This window comes from Rana temporaria, chromosome 7 (assembly GCF_905171775.1).
Source record: "Rana temporaria chromosome 7, aRanTem1.1, whole genome shotgun sequence".
Taxonomy (NCBI): Eukaryota; Metazoa; Chordata; class Amphibia; order Anura; family Ranidae; genus Rana; species Rana temporaria.
This window is the reverse complement of record NC_053495.1, coordinates 182,278,228-182,303,318: the sequence shown is the minus strand read 5'-3', so window position 1 is coordinate 182,303,318 and position 25,091 is coordinate 182,278,228. Positions and strand designations below refer to the sequence as shown.

The window sequence follows — 25,091 nt, the reverse complement described above, 5'->3', positions numbered from 1 at the left end:
TACGCCGGCGTACTCGCTATGTGGATCTGGCCCTAAGACTTTAGTATCACTTTTACATCTCCCTTATAGGATCCCCCTCTTGCCCCAGGCCCCATAGCAACTGATTGGACCGTTATGGCTATTGTTCTACTGCTTAGCATGACATGTAATGTAAGCTGAATTGTCCACTATAAACTTTCTCAGAAATTGGGTTTCCTAAAGTTACCCTTATTAAGTCAATTCATTAGAAAGCTCTTTTTCTATAACTCTGATGGGATACCTGAGCAGAATACTAATGGCTAAAGCGGTAGAGGATTTTCATGCAGAGCCTAATATATTTCAGCAGCTGCGCTCAATAGTCAAAGTTTAATATCTACACGGCCACAGAATTTGTAATAAAGTTTACTAATCATATTATTAATTTGTAGGGTCAGGACGGAGTGTGTGCATTTTAAAGAGTAAAACTGAAAGTCTTACTTTAAAGTATACCTGTAATTTGTTCAGGCAGGACATAGGAAACGGGTTCCTATTAAAGGGGTTGTAAAGCTTCACGTTTTTTCACCTTAAGGCCGCGTACAGACGAGCAAACATGTACAATGAAACCGGTCCGCCGGACCGTTTTCACCGTACATGTCTGCCCGGGGATTTCTGTATAATGGCTGTACTCACCATCATACAGAAATCCGCGCGTAAACAATATGCAGGGCGTGGCCGCGCCGTCGCCGCGACGATGACGCAGCGACGTGGGCGGCCCTGCCAGTTCAATGCTTCCACGCATGCATCAAAGTCATTCGACGCATGCGAGGGATGGCGGGCGCTCGGACATGTACGGTAGGTCTGTACAGACGACCGAACATGTCCGAGCGGACAGGATTCCAGCGGGCTGTTTCTAAACAAGTTTGGAAATATTTGCCCGCTGGAAAAAGGCCCGGCGGGCAAATGTACGCTGGAATCCTGTCCGCTCGGGCCTACACACGACCGAACATGTCTGCTGAAACTGGTCCGCGGACCAGTTTCAGCAGACATGTTTGGTCGTGTGTACGGGGCCTAATGCATCAAGGTAAAAAAACACCCTGCACACTCTGCCCCCCCGAGCCCCTATTTTACTTACCTGAGTCCCGAATCTCTGTGGGCGCAATCCCGTGTCGTTCTCTCCATGGCTGATCGGCTCCTCATTGGATAGATTGATAGCAGCGGAGCCATTGGCTCCCGCTGCTGTCAATCAAATCCAGTGACGCGGGCGTCGGGGGGCGGCGCCGAGTCATGCACTCGACGGCTATGCTCGCTGAGTGAGTAAAATGGGAGCGCGCCCGCAAGGTAACCGCCCTCGGGAGAGAGCTTCCCAGAGGGGGTTAGCTCTTGCGGGGAGGAGCCAAGACAGCCACCATGGGACCCCAGAAGAGGATGTTTGGGGCCACTCTGTGGAGGCAAGTATGACATGTTTGTTATTTAAAAAAAAAAATGTCAGCAGCTACAGTATTTGTAGGTGCTGACTTTTAATGCATTTTTTTTTTAGTCGGAACTCCACTTTAAGGGGGCAAAACCTTCCGGAGCTGAGAGAACCTGTTGCTCTGAAGTGCATTGGGCAAAGCACATGTTTAAAATAATGTAGAAAATGTGCGCTAGGTTAATAAATATATAAAGCAGCTTGCTAAAAGAAAATTATGATACCAATTGCTATTATAAACATAAATCAAAGCAGCGCTATAAATGTAACAAGTAAAGCGCTAAAATGCAATATGAAACATCAAACCATCAAGCGTGCAAAAGTGCAAAATTGTATTAAAATAATTATAAAATTATGAACTACAAACTGTAACAACAGCAAACTAATAAAAGTGCAACGAAAAAGTAAAGTGCATATGAGTGTCCAAACATCATACATGACATAAAAGTGCAGATGTATAGTCCATTGTGAATAGAAAAAATCACTCCATAATTGTTAAAACCCCGGACCATTTGGGTGGTCAAAGACCAGGCCACTTTTTGCGATTCGGCACTGTGTCGCTTTAACTGACAATTGCGCGGCCGTGTGATTTGGCTCCCAAACAAAATTGATGTCCTTTTTTTCCCACAAATAGAGCGTTCTTTTGGTGGTATTTGATCACCTCTGCGTTTTTTTTTTTTTTTTTGCGCTATAAACAAAAATAGACAAATTTGAAAAAAATTCAATATTTTTTACTGTTTACTATAGTAAATCACTCTCTTCAATCTGAATGCTAATCCAGCCCTCCACCGCTGTGATCAGATGATACAGGCACTCACAGACAGGGATTGCATGAAAGAAAAGAGAAAAAATCTCATTGCGCAATATTCGATGACAGATCAAAAAATGTAATCAGAGCATTGACATATGCACTCACGAATCCCGGCTTTCAGTAAAGCATGAAAACGCCACTCAGTATGTTGTTTCCTCAGCTCGATCCGATGCACTCGGATTCGATCGCAGGCTCCTCCCTACGCGTTACGTCACAGGCACGCGACTTACTCATGGGTTCATACGTTATGAGAATGGCTTGGGGTTTAGATAGCCTTCTCATTGACAGCGTTTACATTAGTGTGAGCAACCAAAGGGAAAGACAAACATCATTGCGGCAAAACTTTACTCACATAGCTGAATTCTAGTGAGATCAAATGTCGATGCATAGACACACATAATTTTAATAAACAAATTTAAAAAAATGTAATTGATATAAAACTTTAAAAACATTCTATGTTGTTTGCTATGCGAATGGTGCATTTGCATTTGCATTTGCATATGCAATCTACTGCCCTCTTGTGGCCAGATATACAACAAGCATAGAATAAGTAGATGAACATTTAAAAATACAATTAAATAGATGCATCAACACTATTCAATATTATCAATAAAACATATAAAACCATCAAAAATATGTAATAAAAATTGTACTAAAGAGTTAAAAGATTATTACTATAATAACAGTAATAAAAACCATCATAATGAATAAAAATCAATATATATTAATAAAATTAATTATTAATACAAAACCAAGAGTATGTTTACGAATTGGAAATGAAGCAATTTAAATCAAATTCGATATTAAGGCCATTGGGAGATAGAGTCTGCATCTCATGTATCCAGCGAGACTCAGTTTTACTTAATTCCCTTACTTTATGACTGCCCCTCCAGTGTGGAGTGTATTTGGCAATGGCCCAAAATTTCATTTCCTTGGGATTGTTGTGGTGGCATAGATCAAAGTGCCGAGACACATTGTGTTTGGGGAAGGCTTTTTGGATATTTTGGACATGTTCTCTGATGCGCTTCCACATTGGGCGCTTCGTGCGTCCAACATATTGGAGTGAGCAAGAGCACTCCAATACATATACTACCCCTTCAGTCCTACACGTGATCAGATCCTTTATGTTGTATTCCTTCTGAGTCACTGTAGATTTGAATTTAGAACATTTTTGTCCATTGAAATTGGTTTGCCTACACGCAAAACATCGTTTACATGGAAAAAAACCTTTTCCTTGGTAAAAAGTGAGTAAATTGTTTCTCACTGGTGGGTCAGGAATATTTTTTGCCACCAAATCCCTTAAAGTTGGTGCTCTTCTGTACACCACCCGTGGGTAACTCGGTAAAATTCCCTGTAGCTGTCTGTCTGCTTTCAAAATTGGCCAGTGTTTCTTTATAATAGCTTCAAGTTGCTTGTGTTGGGTGTTATAATTTAGAATTATGGGTAATTCAGTTTCCAGCCTTTTTGTCTTGATTTTGTCTTGTGTTAGAGAGGTACGTGGAGTTTCATACACCTTTTGTATTTGTTCCATTATAAAGTCCTTGTTATACCCTTTATCAATAAATTTTTTTCCGATCGTTTTAGCTTGATCCAAAAATACCTCAGGGTCTGAGCAATTCCTGCGAATCCTTAGCATTTGACCCTTTGGTATATTGATTAGCCACGGGTCATGGTGGCAGCTATCCACAGGGATATAGCTGTTCCTCTGGACCGGCTTAAAGTGTGTTCTAGTTTTTAGTTGTTGATTGTCTATAGTAATCTCTAAATCAAGGAACTGAATAGTAGTGTTGCTCAAAGTGTAGGTGAGTTTTATGTTCTTCTGGTTATCATTTAATTTCTCAAAAAACTGAGTTAGGGTATTCTCATCCCCCTTCCAAATGATGATACAGTCGTCTATAAATCTTCTGTAGAGTATGAGCTGCTCCGGCATACCTTCATATATGGACGACTCCTCCCACTCAGACATGTACACGTTGGCTACACTCGGTGCATATTTAGCACCCATTCCTATACCATTCAGTTGCCGGTAATACTCTGATTTATGCCAGAAGTAGTTGTGCTGTAGCCCATATGCAAGACATCTCAAAATAAACCTTTTTTGTTTCGATATGAGATGACCAAAACTGTTCAATGCCCATTTTGTGGCCCCAATGGCTTCTTCATGGTTTATCACAGTATACAATGAGGCCACATCAGCTGTGGCCAACAAGTAACCACAATTAGGTTCCAGTACTGTGCTCTCAAGGATCTGTATTAAATGCTTTGTGTCCCTGAGGTAAGCCCTAGTTTGGGGCACTAACGGCTGAATAAATCTATCCACATACTCCCCTAGGCGTGAGTTGATGGATTGAATCCCATTGATAATGGGACGTCCAGGGGGTTTCTCAGGATCCTTGTGGACTTTGGGAACAGTATATATAATGGGTACTCGGCACACCTCAGGTATTAGGTATTTAGCTTCTCTTTTGTTCAGCACTCCTTTTTCTTTTCCTCTATAGATCAAGTCAACTAGCTCCTCCTTGTATTCTCCTGTCGGATTGGAGCGTAATTTGATATAGGTATTGGTGTCCTCGAGTTGCTTGGCCAATTCTTCATAGTAATAGTCTTTGGCGAGGACCACAATGGCTCCACCCTTATCGGCTGGTCTTATTATAACCTCTTTGTTTTCTTCCAACATCTTAATACCCTTATGTATGGCCATGGGGTTCGGTAACTTCTTCACTTTAAGTTGGTCCAAATCTTTCAGTACCATCTTTGAAAAGACCTCAATATGTTGATTATTTACAACTTGCGGGTTGAACAGTGATTTGTTTCTCAACTGACTATGTTCAACCCTTCCTGGCATATTAGGTACAGCCTGATACGTTATTGGCTGTGTTAGCATGTATTTCTTGATGTTTAGTTTGCGTGTAAACTTTTTGATGTCTACATAAGTATCAAATTTGCTCAAATTCCGCTTAGGGGCAAACTTGAGACCCTTATCAAGTGTTATCAATTCTGTTGGGCTTAGGTCTATCCCACTTAGATTGATAATGCCTTCTCCTATTCTAGTTTTCTTCTTTTTGTGTCCCCCTCTGCATCCCCTCTTCGATTTGGGCTTCGGCACTCCCTTTGACGCGTGGGTGAGGACCTCTCCTCCCGGCGATACTCTAAAAAAGATGAGGAACGAGGATCCACATCCTCTCTATAACTAGATAGAGGCTCATATTGGTTGTGAGTCGGTACTGGACTTCTTCTCACATCATATTGGTGATGTTCATAATTTGGTGGTCCCCTTTGATAGTAGGCATGCGGCTGTCCCCCTGTATGATGGTATTGTGGGGGTGCATGATAATCTCTTGGATCTCTTCTATCCTGATTGTGATAGTAAGGATCATGGTGGTATCCTTGTGTGTTCCCACCCTGAGATTCCTGTTGATTTTTAGGGGGGTTAGATGGTTTTTGGTTCCCCTTATTCTTCCAATTAGGCTTTCTTGGAGATTTTGATCGGGGTTTACCATTGTTTTTATTTTTCCACCATTGTTTTGGTGTTCTTGGTTCATTATGTTCATCTCTTGGTGGTCTTGGTGGGTTAATGTGGTGATCCCTTGGATGTCTACTATGGTCATCCTCATACGATCTCCCAGGTTCAGGTGTTCTATATCTCAAATCCCTCTCAGGTGAGATAATCCGTACTTCCCTATCAGGTGAAGAGGATACTGAACCATCCCCACCTTGTTTTAAATTAAATTGCCATTTAAATGTTTGATGTAGACGATAGTCATTAGTATCTCTAAGGTATTTCCTCCTTTTTCGTTGCTTTATTTCAAGGTCTTTTTGTTCCAAGACCTTATTAAGTTGGCTCGTAAGTGTTGCAAAGGATGGAGTGTCTTTATGACTCTCCAAAGAAGTTTTGCACTCTGCTATTAATTTGTTCATATTAGCAATTTTCCGTTGTTTCCTTTTAATGAGGAATTGCAAAGCTTCCAGCCCTTTTTCATTGAAGAATTTATACCATTCCTCAATGGAATCATTATCCATTAACCCATCATTAATAGGAATATCCCATCTCAGTCTTCTTGGGACTATTCCTTCTTTAATATATTGCTCATGTGTTGTGAGATCCCACCAAGCACTAACTTTCTTCTCCATCAGGTGCCCGAATTTCCTAAAATTAGTATCCAGGTCACCCGTTTGAGAGATAGTTTTGGTGGTAAAAACTTCTTTCAGATCAATAGTACGATTTTCCATGAAATTAAAAATATCCATAATTGCTGCTAATAGTGATTGTAGGTGAAATAAACAAGTAATGTGAAAAATATACTACAGCGCTAATTAAATAATCAATTCCACGTGCACCTAAATAAAAAAACAAATATAGCTGCTATCTTGAGTGATACCAAATCCAAACAGTGAAACATATAAAATATAGATGCGCTAATATTAACTTAAAAGGTGATAAAACGTACAAAGAAAAACTAATCAGGGAGAATACTCCATAAACTGTGAATTACTAATATGTCCTTAATTAGTGCACAGTGATTAGCAGGATTCCATGCAGGGAAAAAATCACTCTCTTCAATCTGAATGCTAATCCAGCCCTCCACCGCTGTGATCAGATGATACAGGCACTCACAGACAGGGATTGCATGAAAGAAAAGAGAAAAAATCTCATTGCGCAATATTCGATGACAGATCAAAAAATGTAATCAGAGCATTGACATATGCACTCACGAATCCCGGCTTTCAGTAAAGCATGAAAACGCCACTCAGTATGTTGTTTCCTCAGCTCGATCCGATGCACTCGGATTCGATCGCAGGCTCCTCCCTACGCGTTACGTCACAGGCACGCGACTTACTCATGGGTTCATACGTTATGAGAATGGCTTGGGGTTTAGATAGCCTTCTCATTGACAGCGTTTACATTAGTGTGAGCAACCAAAGGGAAAGACAAACATCATTGCGGCAAAACTTTACTCACATAGCTGAATTCTAGTGAGATCAAATGTCGATGCATAGACACACATAATTTTAATAAACAAATTTAAAAAAATGTAATTGATATAAAACTTTAAAAACATTCTATGTTGTTTGCTATGCGAATGGTGCATTTGCATTTGCATTTGCATATGCAATCTACTGCCCTCTTGTGGCCAGATATACAACAAGCATAGAATAAGTAGATGAACATTTAAAAATACAATTAAATAGATGCATCAACACTATTCAATATTATCAATAAAACATATAAAACCATCAAAAATATGTAATAAAAATTGTACTAAAGAGTTAAAAGATTATTACTATAATAACAGTAATAAAAACCATCATAATGAATAAAAATCAATATATATTAATAAAATTAATTATTAATACAAAACCAAGAGTATGTTTACGAATTGGAAATGAAGCAATTTAAATCAAATTCGATATTAAGGCCATTGGGAGATAGAGTCTGCATCTCATGTATCAAGCGAGACTCAGTTTTACTTAATTCCCTTACTTTATGACTGCCCCTCCAGTGTGGAGTGTATTTGGCAATGGCCCAAAATTTCATTTCCTTGGGATTGTTGTGGTGGCATAGATCAAAGTGCCGAGACACATTGTGTTTGGGGAAGGCTTTTTGGATATTTTGGACATGTTCTCTGATGCGCTTCCACATTGGGCGCTTCGTGCGTCCAACATATTGGAGTGAGCAAGAGCACTCCAATACATATACTACCCCTTCAGTCCTACACGTGATCAGATCCTTTATGTTGTATTCCTTCTGAGTCACTGTAGATTTGAATTTAGAACATTTTTGTCCATTGAAATTGGTTTGCCTACACGCAAAACATCGTTTACATGGAAAAAAAGATGAGGAACGAGGATCCACATCCTCTCTATAACTAGATAGAGGCTCATATTGGTTGTGAGTCGGTACTGGACTTCTTCTCACATCATATTGGTGATGTTCATAATTTGGTGGTCCCCTTTGATAGTAGGCATGCGGCTGTCCCCCTGTATGATGGTATTGGTGGCAAAAAATATTCCTGACCCACCAGTGAGAAACAATTTACTCACTTTTTACCAAGGAAAAGGTTTTTTTCCATGTAAACGATGTTGGCCTTAATATCGAATTTGATTTAAATTGCTTCATTTCCAATTCGTAAACATACTCTTGGTTTTGTATTAATAATTAATTTTATTAATATATATTGATTTTTATTCATTATGATGGTTTTTATTACTGTTATTATAGTAATAATCTTTTAACTCTTTAGTACAATTTTTATTACATATTTTTGATGGTTTTATATGTTTTATTGATAATATTGAATAGTGTTGATGCATCTATTTAATTGTATTTTTAAATGTTCATCTACTTATTCTATGCTTGTTGTATATCTGGCCACAAGAGGGCAGTAGATTGCATATGCAAATGCAAATGCAAATGCACCATTCGCATAGCAAACAACATAGAATGTTTTTAAAGTTTTATATCAATTACATTTTTTTAAATTTGTTTATTAAAATTATGTGTGTCTATGCATCGACATTTGATCTCACTAGAATTCAGCTATGTGAGTAAAGTTTTGCCGCAATGATGTTTGTCTTTCCCTTTGGTTGCTCACACTAATGTAAACGCTGTCAATGAGAAGGCTATCTAAACCCCAAGCCATTCTCATAACGTATGAACCCATGAGTAAGTCGCGTGCCTGTGACGTAACGCGTAGGGAGGAGCCTGCGATCGAATCCGAGTGCATCGGATCGAGCTGAGGAAACAACATACTGAGTGGCGTTTTCATGCTTTACTGAAAGCCGGGATTCGTGAGTGCATATGTCAATGCTCTGATTACATTTTTTGATCTGTCATCGAATATTGCGCAATGAGATTTTTTCTCTTTTCTTTCATGCAATCCCTGTCTGTGAGTGCCTGTATCATCTGATCACAGCGGTGGAGGGCTGGATTAGCATTCAGATTGAAGAGAGTGATTTTTTCCCTGCATGGAATCCTGCTAATCACTGTGCACTAATTAAGGACATATTAGTAATTCACAGTTTATGGAGTATTCTCCCTGATTAGTTTTTCTTTGTACGTTTTATCACCTTTTAAGTTAATATTAGCGCATCTATATTTTATATGTTTCACTGTTTGGATTTGGTATCACTCAAGATAGCAGCTATATTATTTGTTTTTTTATTTAGGTGCACGTGGAATTGATTATTTAATTAGCGCTGTAGTATATTTTTCACATTACTATAGTAAATATCCCCAAAAAATCTTTAAAAACATTTTTTTCCTCAGTTTAGGCCGATACGTATTCTTCTACATATTTTTGGTAAAAAAAAAAAAAATCGCAATAAACGTTATTAAGTTATAGCATCTACAAAATAGGGGATAGTTTTATGGCATTTTTATTAATAATTATTTTTTTACTAGAAATGGCGGCGATCATTTTTATCGTGACTGTGACATTATGGCGGACACATCTGGCACATTTTTGGGACCATTGTCATTTTTACAGCGATCAGTGCTATAAAAATGCACTGGTTACAGTGAAAAAGACACTGGCAGTGAAGGGGTTAACCACTAGGTGGCGCTGTAGGGGTTAAGTGTTCCCTGCATAGTGTTTCTTACTGTGGGCTCTGTGTCACATGACACTGATCTCTGCTCCGAGTACACAGAGCCGAGATCAGTGTCATTCTCACTAGTCAGAGTGGGGAGATTCTTGTTTACACAAGCATCTCCCCGTTCTATACCTCCGTGAGACGATCGCGGGGATCCCCGCGGAGGTCGAGTTGGCGGGACCCACGGTCCGACTCACGGGGAAGGCGGCAGGGTCGGGATTTTAATACATGAATATTACACCTATGGTTTATTTCATTATTTTGTCCCCATTTAGCCCACTGTTTCATCTAAAAGTCCCAAACTGCCTTCGTTCTACTTTTCCGCATATGGGATGGAGATTGTGAAGGACTTTTATGCAATTGCCTATATGCTTCAGTTTAATTCTCTCCCTGCTATTTTAATGTCTGTGTGTGAAGAAGACCTGTGTTTACCCTTAAGAGATGTGTATTGTATCGTCAGGCTAAATGATTAGATAATTGGCTCATGTTAATTATTCTGATTGCTTCATTGTAGTAATTAACTTCACTGATGTCATTATCTAAAGAAATGTGCCTTGTCAGGGTCGGCACCAGAGTGTCTACCTATAATCTGTATGGGAGCCCCAGTGTGTGAAAAGGGGGTGGAGATTTCATTGTTCTTTGATTGATGATTAGCTTGTAAACTGTATATAACTAGCAGAATGCTGCCATTAAAGAGAGTCTTGTTCCAGCATTAAGCTTTGGCTCATGTGTGGATTATTCGGCGATTCCAGGGAGTTCTACTCGTGGAATATTGGGTGATTTTCTTTTATGGGAAGAAGGGAATGCTTGACGGGGATATGTTCTACTACCGTCACAGAGATATAGTATGGATGTAATCTCATATAAAGTCCCCACAGTGGGATGGAGATACATCACAGAGGTATTCTCATTTAAAGTCCCAAACACCTTCAGGTGTCCCCCCTTTTTTCTTATTGTACCCGGGATGGAAACAGTGGTCGTTAGCTGGTAGTGTTCCCCTGCCAGTTTTATATGGGGCTGTCCGTGCAAAGTGTGCATAATCTATCCACACAAACGGCATACTCTAATAATGGTTCATCTTGCCATTCAGGTGCTGAACACACCACTTAGTTGTTTGCAAACATTGCGCACTGTTTAGACCGGTTTCTGTCTGTATCCCGGGACCGCAATGCACTCACTGTGCTTCCCTTTCTCCCCTGTGGGGGTACGGGCGGTGACCGTCAGTGCATCGGCGTCACGTTCCGCCCATCCGGATGACGTCCTTGATGGGCGTCACCCTGTTGAGTGGTTAGCATCCATCACAGCTGATCGAGTGAGTGTGTGCAGTGTTTCTCCAGGACAGGCATTCGTGCCGTCTGATTGAGGGCCCCGCCCCCCACACTGTCCAGCTGACGTGACGTTGGGGGCAGTCTAGTGCACTTGCTGGACGCATTATTTAAGCACCTTCCCAGCCATTCAGCTAGTGGCCATTCCTTATGCAGGCCTCACAGCCGTCACTAGCTGTAGCCATCCAACTTACATACCAGGTACTCCTTGTTATTCCTCATGCATTTTTTACGCCCTTACTCCCTCACTATGTGGGTCACTGTTTGATGGACCTATTCATTCATTCATTACAGATACCTACCTGCACCATGAGGATACATTTAAATTAATTTACCTATGGTCGCCTGCTGTCTGGGAAGGATGCTTTATGCGCTCTGTTGTTTGTCTGCTTGTCTGCCACCTCTGTCCCGGGACGGGCATGTGTTTGGTCCTAGTCGCATTTACATTACAACCATGGCATACTCTGTAAGTAACCAGAATCGATTTCCTATCTTTTCTGGTGGATTTAATTTTAATACCTTGATCATTAATTTAAATCTGTATTCCAGATATCCCACTACATCCGCCCCTAAAGGGGTGTTTTCATATACACGAAATGCCGCGTCGGGCTTACAAAGATGTAGCTATACGCGTTTATGGGACTTATTCTGTTCAACCAGTACCTTTATGATCCATTTACATTTTATACTTAACTTATTGCTGTGTACTGCCCAGCCCCTATGTGGTTTTATATGTTTTTCATTGACTGGTATTTATTCAATGTATTTTTATATCAACTATTGTATCATGGATGAAATGTACCGGTATGTTCTGTACTTTTGTACAAGCTACTTGTTTTTACCATATATTCTACTCTCTCAATACATGAATATTACACCTGTGGTTTATTTCATTATTTTGTCCCCAATTAGCCCACTGTTTCATCTAAAAGTCCCAAACTCCCTTCGTTCTACAGGTCGGGATTTAAAGGGCCACATACAGGTACGTGATTACGCCTGTCCGTGCCATTCTGCCAACGTTTTATTGGGTCGGTCCACAAGTGGTTAAAAGCTTACAGATTCCAACTGACAAGATTGTTCTTACAACAGGTTGATGGTTCCAAAACATGAAGCACTAGCAGTGCCTGATAACTATTGCAGACGGACGCCATGAGTGACCACTCCCCTACACGTTTTGTCAGCAATGACCTTATAGCAATACTAAACTCTTTTATCCATGATAGCCAAGGAAGCTGCCATCTTAGCCCATTTGATCTGTAGTTGCCATGGTGCCACACATATGATGAGAACATGGACCACAAATGAGTTCAAGCTTACCTAGAATCGCAGAAACAGCTCCATAGCCCTTGCCCATGACTCCAAAGGAGACGGTTAAACACTCGGTTAAAACTTCGGTACAAGTGTAAACACTCTACATCAGACACCTTCCAAATTCGCTGAAGGACCGAGCGGACGTTTGTTCTCACTATATCTAATATCTAAGGAAATAAGAAAGTACATTTAAACCAAGATTTATACATAGTAACTTTATGAGTAGACTTACAAACAGACTAAAGTACAACATATTTACTGTTTATACTGTTAATCTATACTATAACGGGGGGGGGGGGTCAGGAACCAGTATTTTCCCCATTGATTGTGGCCATGCAACTCCATGGATCTCCCCTCTGTGCTGCTGCTGCCACTTTTCAGACCTCAGATCAGAGTGCCAATGTGAATGCAGAGCCAAAGGAAGTCCTAGGCTCCGCCTCAGCTATGACGTGACAATTGACACAGCCCAGGGAAGACCTAGGAGGATCCCCCACGCTCTGCTGGAGCTACTGCAGCTATTATAGTCTGGTGAGTGACTTCGAGAGGGAATTTGTACTTACTACTGACCTCTGCACTCTGCCTTACTACTGATCTCTGCACTCTGCCTTACTACTGATCTCTGCACTCTGCCTTACTACTGATCTCTGCACTCTGCCTTACTACTGATCTCTGCACGCTGCCTTACTACTGATCTCTGCACGCTGCCTTACTACTGATCTCTGCACGCTGCCTTACTACTGATCTCTGCACGCTGCCTTACTACTGATCTCTGCACTCTGCCTTACTACTGATCTCTGCACTCTGCATTACTTGCTACTGACCTCTGCGTTACTTACTACTGATCTCTGCACTCTGCGTTACTTACTACTGATCTCTGTACTCTGCGTTACTTACTACTGATCTCTGCAATCTGCATTACTTGCTACTGACCTCTGCGTTACTACTGATCTCTGCACTCTGCCTTACTTGCTACTGACCTCTGCGTTACTTACTACTGATCTCTGCACTTTGCAATACTTGCTACTGATCTCTGCACACTGCGTTACTTGTTACTGACCTCTGTGTTACTTATTACTGATCTGCACTCTGTGTTACTATTGATCTCTGCACTCTACGTTACTTACTACTGATCTCTTCATTCTGCATTACTTACTACTAATCTCTGCACTCTGCGTTACTTACTACCGATTTCTGCACTCTGCGTTACTACTGAACTCTGCACTTTGCGTTACTTACTACTGATCTCTGCACTCTGCCTTACTTACTACTGATCTCTGCACTTTGCGTTACTTACTGCTGATCTCTGCACTCTGCCTTACTTACTACTGATCTATGCACTTTGCGTTACTTACTGCTGATCTCTGCACTCTGCCTTACTTACTACTGATCTCTGCACTCTGCCTTACTTACTACTGATCTCTGCACTTTGCGTTACTACTGATCTCTGCACTCTGCCTTACTTACTGCTGATCTCTGCACTCTGCCTTACTTACTGCTGATCTCTGCACTCTGCCTTACTTACTGCTGATCTCTGCACTTTGCGTTACTACTGATCTCTGCACTCTGCCTTACTTACTGCTGATCTCTGCACTCTGCCTTACTTACTACTGATCTCTGAATTCTACAATACTGAACTCTTCAAACCTCCCTTCTGTTTAATGTGATACCTTTAATGTGAACCATGATAGGTTATCTCCTTGGAAAAAAAAAATGGTGCTGCATCCTGGTGATCTTTGATCTTTTCCATGTTGTTCAGGAAGATCTCAACCTCTTAAGCCCTGTACACACGATCGGATATCTGATGGAATCTAAGCCGATGGATTTTTTCGTCGGATATCCGATGAAGCTGACTTTCATCAGTCTTGCCTACACACTATCAGTCAAAAATCAGATCGTGGCAAAACGCGGTGACGTACAACACTACGACAAGTCGAAAAAAATGAAGTTCAATACTTCCGAGCATGCGTCGACTTGATTCTGAGCATGTGTAGATTTTTGTCCGATGGAGTTCCACACAGACGATCAGATTTTTCTATCAATTTTTTATCCATAGGAAAAATGTAAAACATGTTCTATTTTTTTTTTCACCGATGGAAAAAAGACCAATGGGGCCCACACACGATCGGTTTGTCCGATGAAAACGGTCCATCGGTCTGTTTTCATCGGACAAACCGATCGTGTGTACGCGGCTATAGGTTTGCCATCCCCCAATATGCAAGAATCACAAACTAAAGCTGGCCATACACTGATCGAATTCTTGGCATGTAGGCAGGTTTGCCTACTATAGTTAGTTAGCTGTTCAGCTGCCCAGGTCAGGGGGAAGGGATAAATGCTTTTGGCGCCTTTCCTCATCAAGTTTGCAGGCTCTCTGGGGTCTGGCCTCCCTTTCCTTGATACGTAAAAAGGGAAAGATTTGGGTCCTGGGGAAGCGGGCAAAAGCATGGGATTTTTGCAGAAGCTTGCTGGGACCTGCAGTCAACCTCAGGAGCACCGACTCATTGGGACCCCCTTGGCAATGGACACTCCATTTGAGATTCTCCAACTATGGACTTCATCCAAAAGGACTTTACCTGTATTAGGTACGCTGGGAAAGCCGCAGCTAGAGTTAGGGAAGGGACGTTTTATCTTGTTGCACTAGTTATGCTGAGTTTTCAGTAAAAGTTGGTCTGAAATTATTCAAAGGGGTGCATGTTGGGTTCTGGATTATCCCAAAGAACCTGGGTCAGTAATAGCACTATGGGGTACGTGCAACACCACTACAAAAGGGCAACTTGAAAAAGAAGAGGATGTTGTTGCCATGGGTAACCAAAATAAGGAACAGCTCTTGACCCAATTAATGAATGTCACCAGTGGCGGTTCGTCTATAGAGGGCGCTGAAGCGCCGCCCCCTCTGGCTCTCACCGCCACGGAGTCCAATAACATAGATTCATGCATTGCACGAATCTATGTTATTGTCGCCGCTGCGCTGTCCTATTCAGATGGCCGGACATGAGGCGCCGACCATCTGAATAACGGCAGCTGGTTGGCTGTACGGAAGAGCCTATGAGAGCCAGCGGCTCTGATAGGCTTTCCGAGTATAGCCCTCGGGTCCCCGGAAGCGTATCCTCGGAACGCACGGGGGGTGCGATCCTTGGATAAGACTGACAGGCGTCTCAGCCAATCAGGTTGGCCGGTTCTGGCTAACGGTAACCTGATTGGCTGAAGCGTCATCGAGGGCGGGAGAAGACATCGAGGGTCGAGGACGTGTAGGCTGACTCCAGTAAAGGTAAGTGCCGGGCGGGGGGAAAAAGGGGGACAGCGGCGACGAAGGGCACAGTGACATTAATGGGCACAGTGGCGACAATAGGCACAGTGGGGACAATTGGCACAGCGGCATGAATGGGCACAGTGGCGACAATTAAAGGGCACAGTGACATCAATGGGCACAGTGGCGACAATAGGCACAGTGGGGACAATGGGCACAGTGGGGACAATGGGCACAGTGGCATGAATGGGCACAGTGGCGACAATTAAAGGGCACAGTGACATCAATGGGCACAGTGGTGACAATGGACACGGTGGTGACAATGGACACAGTGGCGACAATTAAAGGGCACAGTGGTGACAATTGGCACAGTGGCTATAATTGATGGCATGGCACAGTGGTGACAATTGATCCATGGAATGTACATGACATCCAGTGGCGGCTGGTGCTCAAAATTTTTTGGGGGGCGCAAACGGAAAAAAAAAATTGCAGCCTCACTGTGCCCATCAAATGCAGCCACTGTGCCAGTGGCTGCATTTGATGGGCACAGTGAGGCTGCAATTTTTTTTTTCGTTTGCGCCCCCCCAAAAAAATTTGAGCACCAGCCGCCACTGGATGTCACGTACATTCCATGGATAAATCAATCGGCTTATTACATTCAGCGCTCACTTTATGAAGCGACCACATATTACCCCTGCATGATTTCAGAGAAGCCAAAATTCTTTCTGGCATGGATTCAATAAAGTGCTGGGAAACTTCACTAAGGATTTCTGGTCTGTGATGACTTGACAGCATGGCACAGTTCCTGTGGATTTGTTGACTGCCTGTTCATGATAAGAATCTCCCGTTCCGCCTCATTCTATACAGTTCATGCTGTGTATGCCAGTTCTGAACCTTCTGTCTGTATGTCTCAAGATTAAGATTAGTCAGAGCAGGCAACGTTTTCCCGATTTTCAGTTGTCCTGGTTTGGTGATCCTGTGCCCCCTTGTACCCTCATTCTCCTGTTCTTCTGGCTTTCTGCTGATGTATAATATTCAACAGACTTTGCATTCAGAGACCAATTATAGAGAAAGTTCTGTGTATTTTTAAGGATAGAAGTTGAGCTATTAGAAGATTTCTTACCTTTAAGTCATTTTTAATGTGACCATCAAAATTTATGGTCCACCAATTGTAAACGTAGACAGGGTAGAATATCCTGGGTCCGCAATTTCTTAGATGCTACAGACGCCTTGCCTGGTAAGAGTCCTAAAGGGCTAATAAATCATGTGATGTAAACATGACACAGGGGGGGCGCGCTTGCCCCGGCCGACTGGAAAGGGGGGGGGTGGTTGTTCACCTCCCCAAAGAAAAAAAACACCAGCCGCTGCCCTGCCTGCACGCAACCTAGATGGGGTAAGCACGGGCTGGATGACCCCCTGGGGGGGGAACGGGTGATCCGACCCACAGCGGAGAAGGGGGGGTGGGTGCCTCAGGCTAACTGTGGGGGCATTGGTGGTTGTTTGCCACCCCCCCCCCCCCCCCCAAAAAAAAAAAAAAAAACACCAGCTACGTACTGGCTTATCTAAGAAGAGAAGCACGATTTTGAAGAAGCAGCATCAGTAGCGCATGCACACCAGGTAGGTATTGAGGTAAGCTGCTGTAATTGCTTTTAATATTTTTGCGTTTAATACTACTTTAGAAGAGACACCAAAAGTATATTTACATTCTCTTTCCTATTTCTTCCTATTTCAGACGCATAGGCAAGATGTCGCCAGGACAAAAAGTGAGACGTTGTAAAAACTTCTACCAACAGGGACATGGACAGCAAAAACAACAGAAGCTTTAGCCTTTCCCTGCCCCATCAAAATAAAAAATGGTTGGCTGGAGTGGACTTTGAATTTTTACCATATATACTCAAGTATAAATTTTCAGGAATTTTTTTGGTGCTGAAAATGCCCCCCTCGGCTTACACTGGAGTCACCTTTTTGCGCCTGATCTCCAGGACTTTGGGGACCCGGTACCGGCCGGCCGTAGGTCTCCTGGACACACATGTAGCCCCACTCTTCCTCTACAAGTGTGCAAAGTTTGTTGTCTTGGGAACCTACGGCTAGGGAGCACCGATTTTTCAAAGCTGGGCACCCCTTCCATAGACTCCCATGTTAAATGTCTGTCTAGTCATGGACACAGCGAGGCATGGACACAGTGAGGCATGGGCACAGTGAGGCATGGGCACAGTCAGTGAGGCATGGTCACAGTGAGTCATGGGCACAGTGAGGCATGGTCACAGTGAGTCATGGGCACAGTGAGTCATGGGCACAGTGAGTCATGGGCACAGTAAGGGATGGGCACTTTGAGGCATGGGCACATTGAGGCATGGGCACAGTGAGGCATGGGCACAGTCAGTGAGGCATGGACACAGTCAGTGAAGCATGGACACAGTGAGGCATGGGCACAGTGAGGCATGGACACAGTGAGGCATGCACATGGACACAATGAGGCAAAGTGAGGCACAGTGAAGCATGCAGATGGACACCTTAGGCTTACACTCGAGTCAATAGGTTTTCCCATTTTTTTGTGGTAAAATTAGGTGCCTCGGCTTATATTCGGGTCGGCTTATACTCGAGTATATACGGTAGTTTGTATTTTGGAACAAAGTGCATTTACTGTATCTACTCCCATGCATGCTCTGCTCCATGACTTAGGTGTGGATCCTCGGTGTGCTGCCCACACTTGCACAATAGACTGCTATATGTCCATCTCCAAAGTGATATGTCCCTCTGAACCCTATGAGAATTTTCTGTAGAGGGAGGATGGGAGGGTCTTAACTAGCCTACTGGAGAGGAAGGGTGGTAAGTGCACCTAGTTTGAAGGTGTTCTTATCCTTTATGCATAGATTAAATGTTTGCTGGGCTGCATTCACAGTTCAGGGATTTTTTTATTTATTTTTTTGCATTGGCTCCAATTGCTCTTCTAAGCAGGTTTCAAATTGATTTAAAAACTAGTACGGCACGCTCTTGTGTAACACCCAAGACCACAATCTATTCCAATAATATGGAAAAATTGTTCCGTTTACTAAACAGTTACGGATGGATGAAAAATTAGATGACAGTTCTGGTCCTTCTGGATACATTCAATCATCCCAAATTAATTGCATGTGGCTTGTCTGCCAAACAGAGATGGCAATGGAGCAGGCTGGGATACGACGTCTCGTGTGGCACTGAGTGAGGTTGTGTTACACTTCAAATTAAACTGGAATCCATCCCGAGTTCCTGGTGGAAGGCTTTATCCTTCTTCACCACTGACTCATCCGGAGAAAAAAATATTTTCAGCTATAACTATTAGGACCATAGACATACGAAGAGGAACACTGCCTGACCAAGCTGCTTCTTGGTCAGGCAATAAGCGTATATTGATTGATTTACGCAAAAAAAATTGCATCTACAAAATAGGGGATAGATTTATGGCATTTGGCATTTATGGCCACTTGCATCGGTGTCGCGTTGCGGGCGCCCCCTAGTGGCTGACGATGTACAATGACGTTGATTCGTCCAGGGGAGCCAACCTGCCGCAGTATAACTGCGTAGCTGGTCTTTAATACTGTACCAGAACAAACATGCAGTCAGTGATATAAAAAAAATTATACTTGCTGCGCTGCTTAAAGCAGAGATAGGAATGTAACCCTGGATCCCAGAAGACAAGGTGCCGGCATGTCCTAATACCATAGGCGTGCACACAGGGTGTGCCAGGTGTGCCCAGGCACACCCTAATCACCCTGTGCAGAACAGATTCCCCCTACTGACCTGGCTTTCCCACCACAGCACTGCCAGCTTCAGCCACAGAAGCCTACAGTTTATAAACTTTAACCGCTGTTTGTGAAAAACGTCAATCACGTCGGGTCACGATTCATTAACATAAAACACGCCCCCCTGTTCCTCATTTGAATTAGGCGTGCTTACGCCGGCCCATTTACGCTACGCCAATGTAACTTAGGAGGCAAGTGCTTTGTGAATACAGTACTTGCCTCACTATCTTACGTCGGTGTAGTGCAAATGGGATGCGCTACGCCACCAGAAGGATACACCGCCGTACGTGAATCTACCCCTAAATGTAAACAAACCATCTGTCTGTTTATACTCGACTGCCATCTGATCCCATGGATCCTCAGCTGTCTGTTTTTGAAGGATCGGATTGGATGTCCGTTTACACCTGCCTCTCCATAGAGAAAAATGGAGGTTCTGATCAGGTCTGTCTGAAAAACTGACAGGCGGACCCGATCGGAACGTCCGTGTGAAAGGGGCCTATCACCTGGGGCAAGTCACTTCAGTGGGTGTATATAAGGGTTTACAACAATTTGAATATTGATGTAAATATGTACAGTTATAAATTGTGTCATGTAAGGCAATCTGACTGCTCAGTATTTATTTTTTGAGACATATAGCTCTGTGAAGACTCATAAAACTGTTAACACTGATTTACTTCCATGAGAACTGGATGGAATTAAATTAATATTACAGTGTGCGTATAATGTGACCTGACCTGGGTTATTTAGGATCGCGGTGATCTCATCAAAACTAGCAATCGCTTGGCTTCCCAAACCACCAGGAGACAGAGATACAAATATAACCCATTAAAATACAGACATGAACATGCATACAATTAATTGTTCTATCTATTATAGAAAGTTAGCACTGGCAATAAAATGATAGCTGTACTCCAGTATGGTTTTATATATATATATGATAAAACATGTCACACTGTTCTTCTGAATATTCCCTCTTGCTGTTGTACCAAGGCTAATCCTCCTGTGATCGATGGGTGCCAGGATATTTGCATATGCCCGGGCACACTGGGCCAGATCCACATAGCGAGTACGCCGGCGTATCTACTGATACGCCGGCGTACTTTTAAATTACCCGCGTCGTATCTTTAGTTTGAATCCTCAAACCAAGATACGACGGCTTCTGGGTTCGATCCGACAGGCGTACGCCTTCGTACGCCTTTGGATCGTAGGAGCAATACTTCGGCGCCCGCTGGGTGGAGTTCGCGTTGTTTTCTGTGTCGGGTATGCAAATTAGCTTTTTCCGACGATCCACGAACGTACGCGCGGCCATCGCATTCTCTTACGTCGTCTCTAGTTGGCTTTTTCCGGCGTATAGTTAAAGCTGGTATGGCCGTCGTTCCCGCGTCGAAATTCGTTTTTTTTTTTTTTTTGCGCAAGTCGTCCGTGAATAGGGATGGATGTAAGTCACGTCTAAGTTCAAAAAATGAGGTCGTTGCGACGTCATTTCGCGCAAAGCACAGCGGGATATTTCGAAACGGAGCATGCGCAGTTCAATCGGCGTGGGGACGCGCTTCATTTAAATAAATCACGCCCCCTACCCGCCAATTTGAATTCCGACACCAGAAATACACTACGCCGCTGTAACTTACGGCGCAAAATCTTTGAGGATTTGAAAGTACGCCAGGTAAGGTACGGCGGCGTAGCGTATCTCTGATACGCGGCGCAAGTGTAAATGTATGTGGATCTGGCCCACTGTGTCCAACCCCCTGGCTCCATTGCTTTCATAGCATTATAGCAGAATGATTTAGGACTCGCTCACACTAGGTCCCTTGTGCTAAGTTAATCAGCTTTGGTCAAAGCTGGCTCAATGTAAGGACACGGAAAAAACAATTAATCATTTTTAGTTGCGTTCATTCGTTTTGTCTGTTTCTTTTGTCAGTGTTGCATAGTAAGAAAATGTGAAAAATGTACCCACTTGCCTACTGGCCACATTCACCCCCTTCCTGCCCAGGACAATTTTCAGCTTTCAGCGCTGTCGCACTTTAAATGACATATGCGCGGTCATGCAACGCTGTACCCAAATTACAATCTGTTTAGTTTGGGTACAGTGTAGCATGAAGTGCAATTGTCATTCAAAGTGCAATAGCGCTGAAAGCGCGAGGGTGTATAAGTGCCCTGTATGAAAGTGGTTAATGGTTTAGCGCAGTGGTCTCCACACTGTGGCCCAGGGGCTGAATGCGGACCTTTGCTTGCTTTTATCCCACCCTTGGGGGAACTTTTCCTGCCACTGATGTAAGACACGATCATTTTTCAGCATGAAAAAAACGTTCTTTTAAAAAAACGTCATTTAAAATGATCGTGTGTGGGCTTCACATCATTTTTCGGGTTCTGAAAAACGAAAAAAAAAAAATTCCGAACATGCTGCATTTTTTAACAACGTTTTAAACGATGTCGTTTTTCGGGTTGTAAAAAAGGGTCGTGTGTGGGCTAAAACAATGTTAAAAACCAGCGCATGCTTAGAAGTAAGTCATGAGACGAGAGCGCTCGTTCTGGTAAAACTACCATTCGTAATGGAGTAAGCACATTCATCACGCTGTAACAGACAGAAAAGCGCGAATCGTCTTTTACTAACACAAAATCAGCTAAAGCAGCCCCAAGGGTGGCGTCATCCGCATGGAACTTCCCCTTTATAGTGCCGTTGTACGTGTTGTACGTCACCGCGCTTTGCTAGAGCATTTTTTAAAAACGATGGTGTGTGGGCAACGTCGTTTTAATGATGAAGTTAGAAAAACGTTGTTTTTTCTACATGCCGAAAAATGATCGTGTGTACGCGGCATAATACTCCCACTAATACCAGCAAAGGGGCATTATTACTGTTACTGATATCAACAACAGGGCACTATTCCTCCCACTGACATCAACAAGGAGGAACTATTCCTCCCACTGACACCAACGATGGGGTACTATTCCTCCCACTGACACCAACCTTGGGGGGTACTATTCCTCCCACTGACACAAACAAGGAGGTGCTATTTCTCCCACTGAGGCCAAACATGGTGCACTATTCCTCCCCCTAATGCCAAAGACGCCGCTCCCCTAAAGTCTGAGGGACAGTAAACTGGCCTTTTGGTTAGAAAGTTTGGAGACCCCTGATTTAGCAGGTACTAAAAAACATCAACAATTTATCTATAGAATATTCTTTTAGGATATTTGTCTTTCTGTTGCGCTTTCTCTTGAAAACAAGGCAGTCATTCATCCTTTCCCAGTATGAAGCTAAAAGCCTAATGCCGCGTACACACCATCACTTCATGTGATGAAAAAAACGTCATTTTTTGTGAAGTAAAAAAACAAAGTTTTTGAAACTTCAATTTTCAAAAACGACGTTGCCTACACACCATCGTTTTTTCAAAATGCTCTAGCAAAGCGCGGTTACGTTCAGCACTCTTTTCCATTGAAGATTGCTTCATAACTTGCTTCTGAGCATGCGCAGGTTTAAAAACGTTGTTTTAAAACGCCGTTTTAGCCTACACACAGTGATTTTTTGTGACACAAAAAACGACGTTTTGAAAAACGACACAAAAAATTAAAGCATGCTTCAATTTTTTTTTGTCGTTTTTCACAAGACGGTCATTCTAATTGATGTTTTTCAAAACGTAGTTTTTTTTGATGGTGTGTACGCGGCATAACAAAACAATCATACCCACGGGTCTTACCTTTTTCTGCTTCACAGAGTCAAGTTTTATCAGCCAGTAAGAAGCCACTTTGGGCTTGTGATATCGCCAATTTTCCATTATCTGTAATAGGCAGAAAATAAACGATAAAATTAAACTCTTTATAGGCCCAAATATCTTTAAATACACTTTGTGAGCATTATACAGCATTGCAAAACCCAGATATCACCTTGTACAATATCACTGCACTGCACATGTGGGAGGGATTCAGCAGCTCCACCCACTACAGGCTGCCTTAGCTATGAATAAGCACTGAAGCACAGTGCCAAACGCGTTAGCCTTTTTCCTGATTGTTTGCTGTGGCGTGTGATGTTCTGTGACCAGTTTTAATAAAAAGGAACGTTTTTGGAGTGCGGCTGTCCCAGCTTCTTCTCTTCAATTTTGCACTACAGGCTGCCTGCAGAAAACTACAGGATCCCTAAACCAGCCCAGGGAAGTAAGGCCCCTTCACAGAAAAGACAGCTGGTGGTACCTAAGAAATACCAGCTGGAGATTCTGCGAATCAGCCATGATGTACCACTAGCAGGACATCTAGGGTCCCGTCGCACAGCCCATAGGATTACACAGAATTTCTTTTGGCCCAATATTAACTAAGGATGTGCGACAATACTGCAAAACGTGTGACACATGCCAACGGGTAGGTAACAGGGGGGACCACCCTAAGGCTAGACTTATGTCTATGCCTATTAACGGGGAGCCCTTTTACCGCATAGCCGTTGACATTGTGGGCCCCTTGGCCAGACCTAGTCCATCCGGGAAGAAGTATATTCTCACCGTAGTGGACTATACCACCCGTTACCCAGAGGCAACAGCTATGTCCAACATTGAAGCACAGACAGTAGCTGATGCCCTGGTTAAGATATTCACTAGAGTGGGGTTCCCTCAGGAGATTCTCTCTGACCAAGGGAACCCAGTTTACTGCGGTGCTCACCCAGCAGTTGTGGAAGGTGTGCAATATTAAGCCCCTGCTTAGCTCACCTTACCACCCCCAGACTAATGGTCTCTGCGAGCGCTTTAACGGGACCCTCAAGCAAATGCTGAGGACCTTTTCGGATGCTTGCAGAGACTGGGAGAGATTTCTGCCGCATCTGCTATTTGCGTACAGAGAGGTACCCCAGGAATCTACTGGTTTCTCTCCGTTCGAGCTGCTCTATGGAAGAAGGGTCCGCGGACCCCTCGATCTCATTAGAGGACACTGGGAGGGAGAGACAGAACGGGAGGGGACCCCCATAGTGCCCTATGTTCTGGAACTCAGGGACCGCATGGAGCAACTGTCTCTGATGGTAAGGGAGAATCTCCAGGCGGCCCAGGGGAGACAGAAGAGATGGTATGATCGGGGGGCCCGACAGCGTATCTTCCAGGTTGGGCAGAAGGTCTTAGTGCTCAATCCGGTGAAGACAGACAAGATGCAGGCATCCTGGCAAGGCCCATATAAAGTAGTAGCCCAGGTATGTGATACTACCTATGTTATTGCCAGCTGTGCCGATGAAAGAATCCAGCGTACCTTTCATGTGAACATGCTGAAGGAGTATCAGGAACGGCAGGAGGATGTCGTATGTGCCCCTGCTGCGGACGACTCAGAAAATGTACCCCTCCCGTATTTACTAGAGAGAGACCCCCAGACTGATCTCATTAGCCTTGTACAGCTAGGGGACCGGTTAAGTCCCACAAAGAAGGAGCAGGCTAAGCGGCTTCTGTGGGAGAAACAAGCAACTTTCTCCCAAAAACCGGGCTATACGACTCTGGCGGTGCATAAGGTCGAGACCCTGGGACAAGCACCCCTTCGACAAGCCCCCTACCGTATCCCTGAATCAGTCCAAGAAGGAATGCGGAAGGAGATACAGGAGATTATTCAATTAGGAGTCATTGAGCCCTCTGACAGTCCTTGGGCC

General features: G+C 43.3%; 1 protein-coding gene across 2 annotated transcripts in view; it reads right to left on the bottom strand.

The window, feature by feature from the left end:
- TTLL7 (tubulin tyrosine ligase like 7) overlaps nt 1-25,091 on the bottom strand; it is a 245,472-nt gene that overhangs the window by 46,893 nt on the left and 173,488 nt on the right. For both annotated transcript variants that reach the window (XM_040360594.1, XM_040360595.1), the window contains exons 18-19: nt 23,182-23,262; nt 12,470-12,630 (exon numbers count right to left, since the gene is read on the bottom strand). In XM_040360594.1, coding sequence (XP_040216528.1) covers nt 12,470-12,630; nt 23,182-23,262 — 242 coding nt within the window. The remainder of the gene's footprint in view (nt 1-12,469; nt 12,631-23,181; nt 23,263-25,091) is intronic.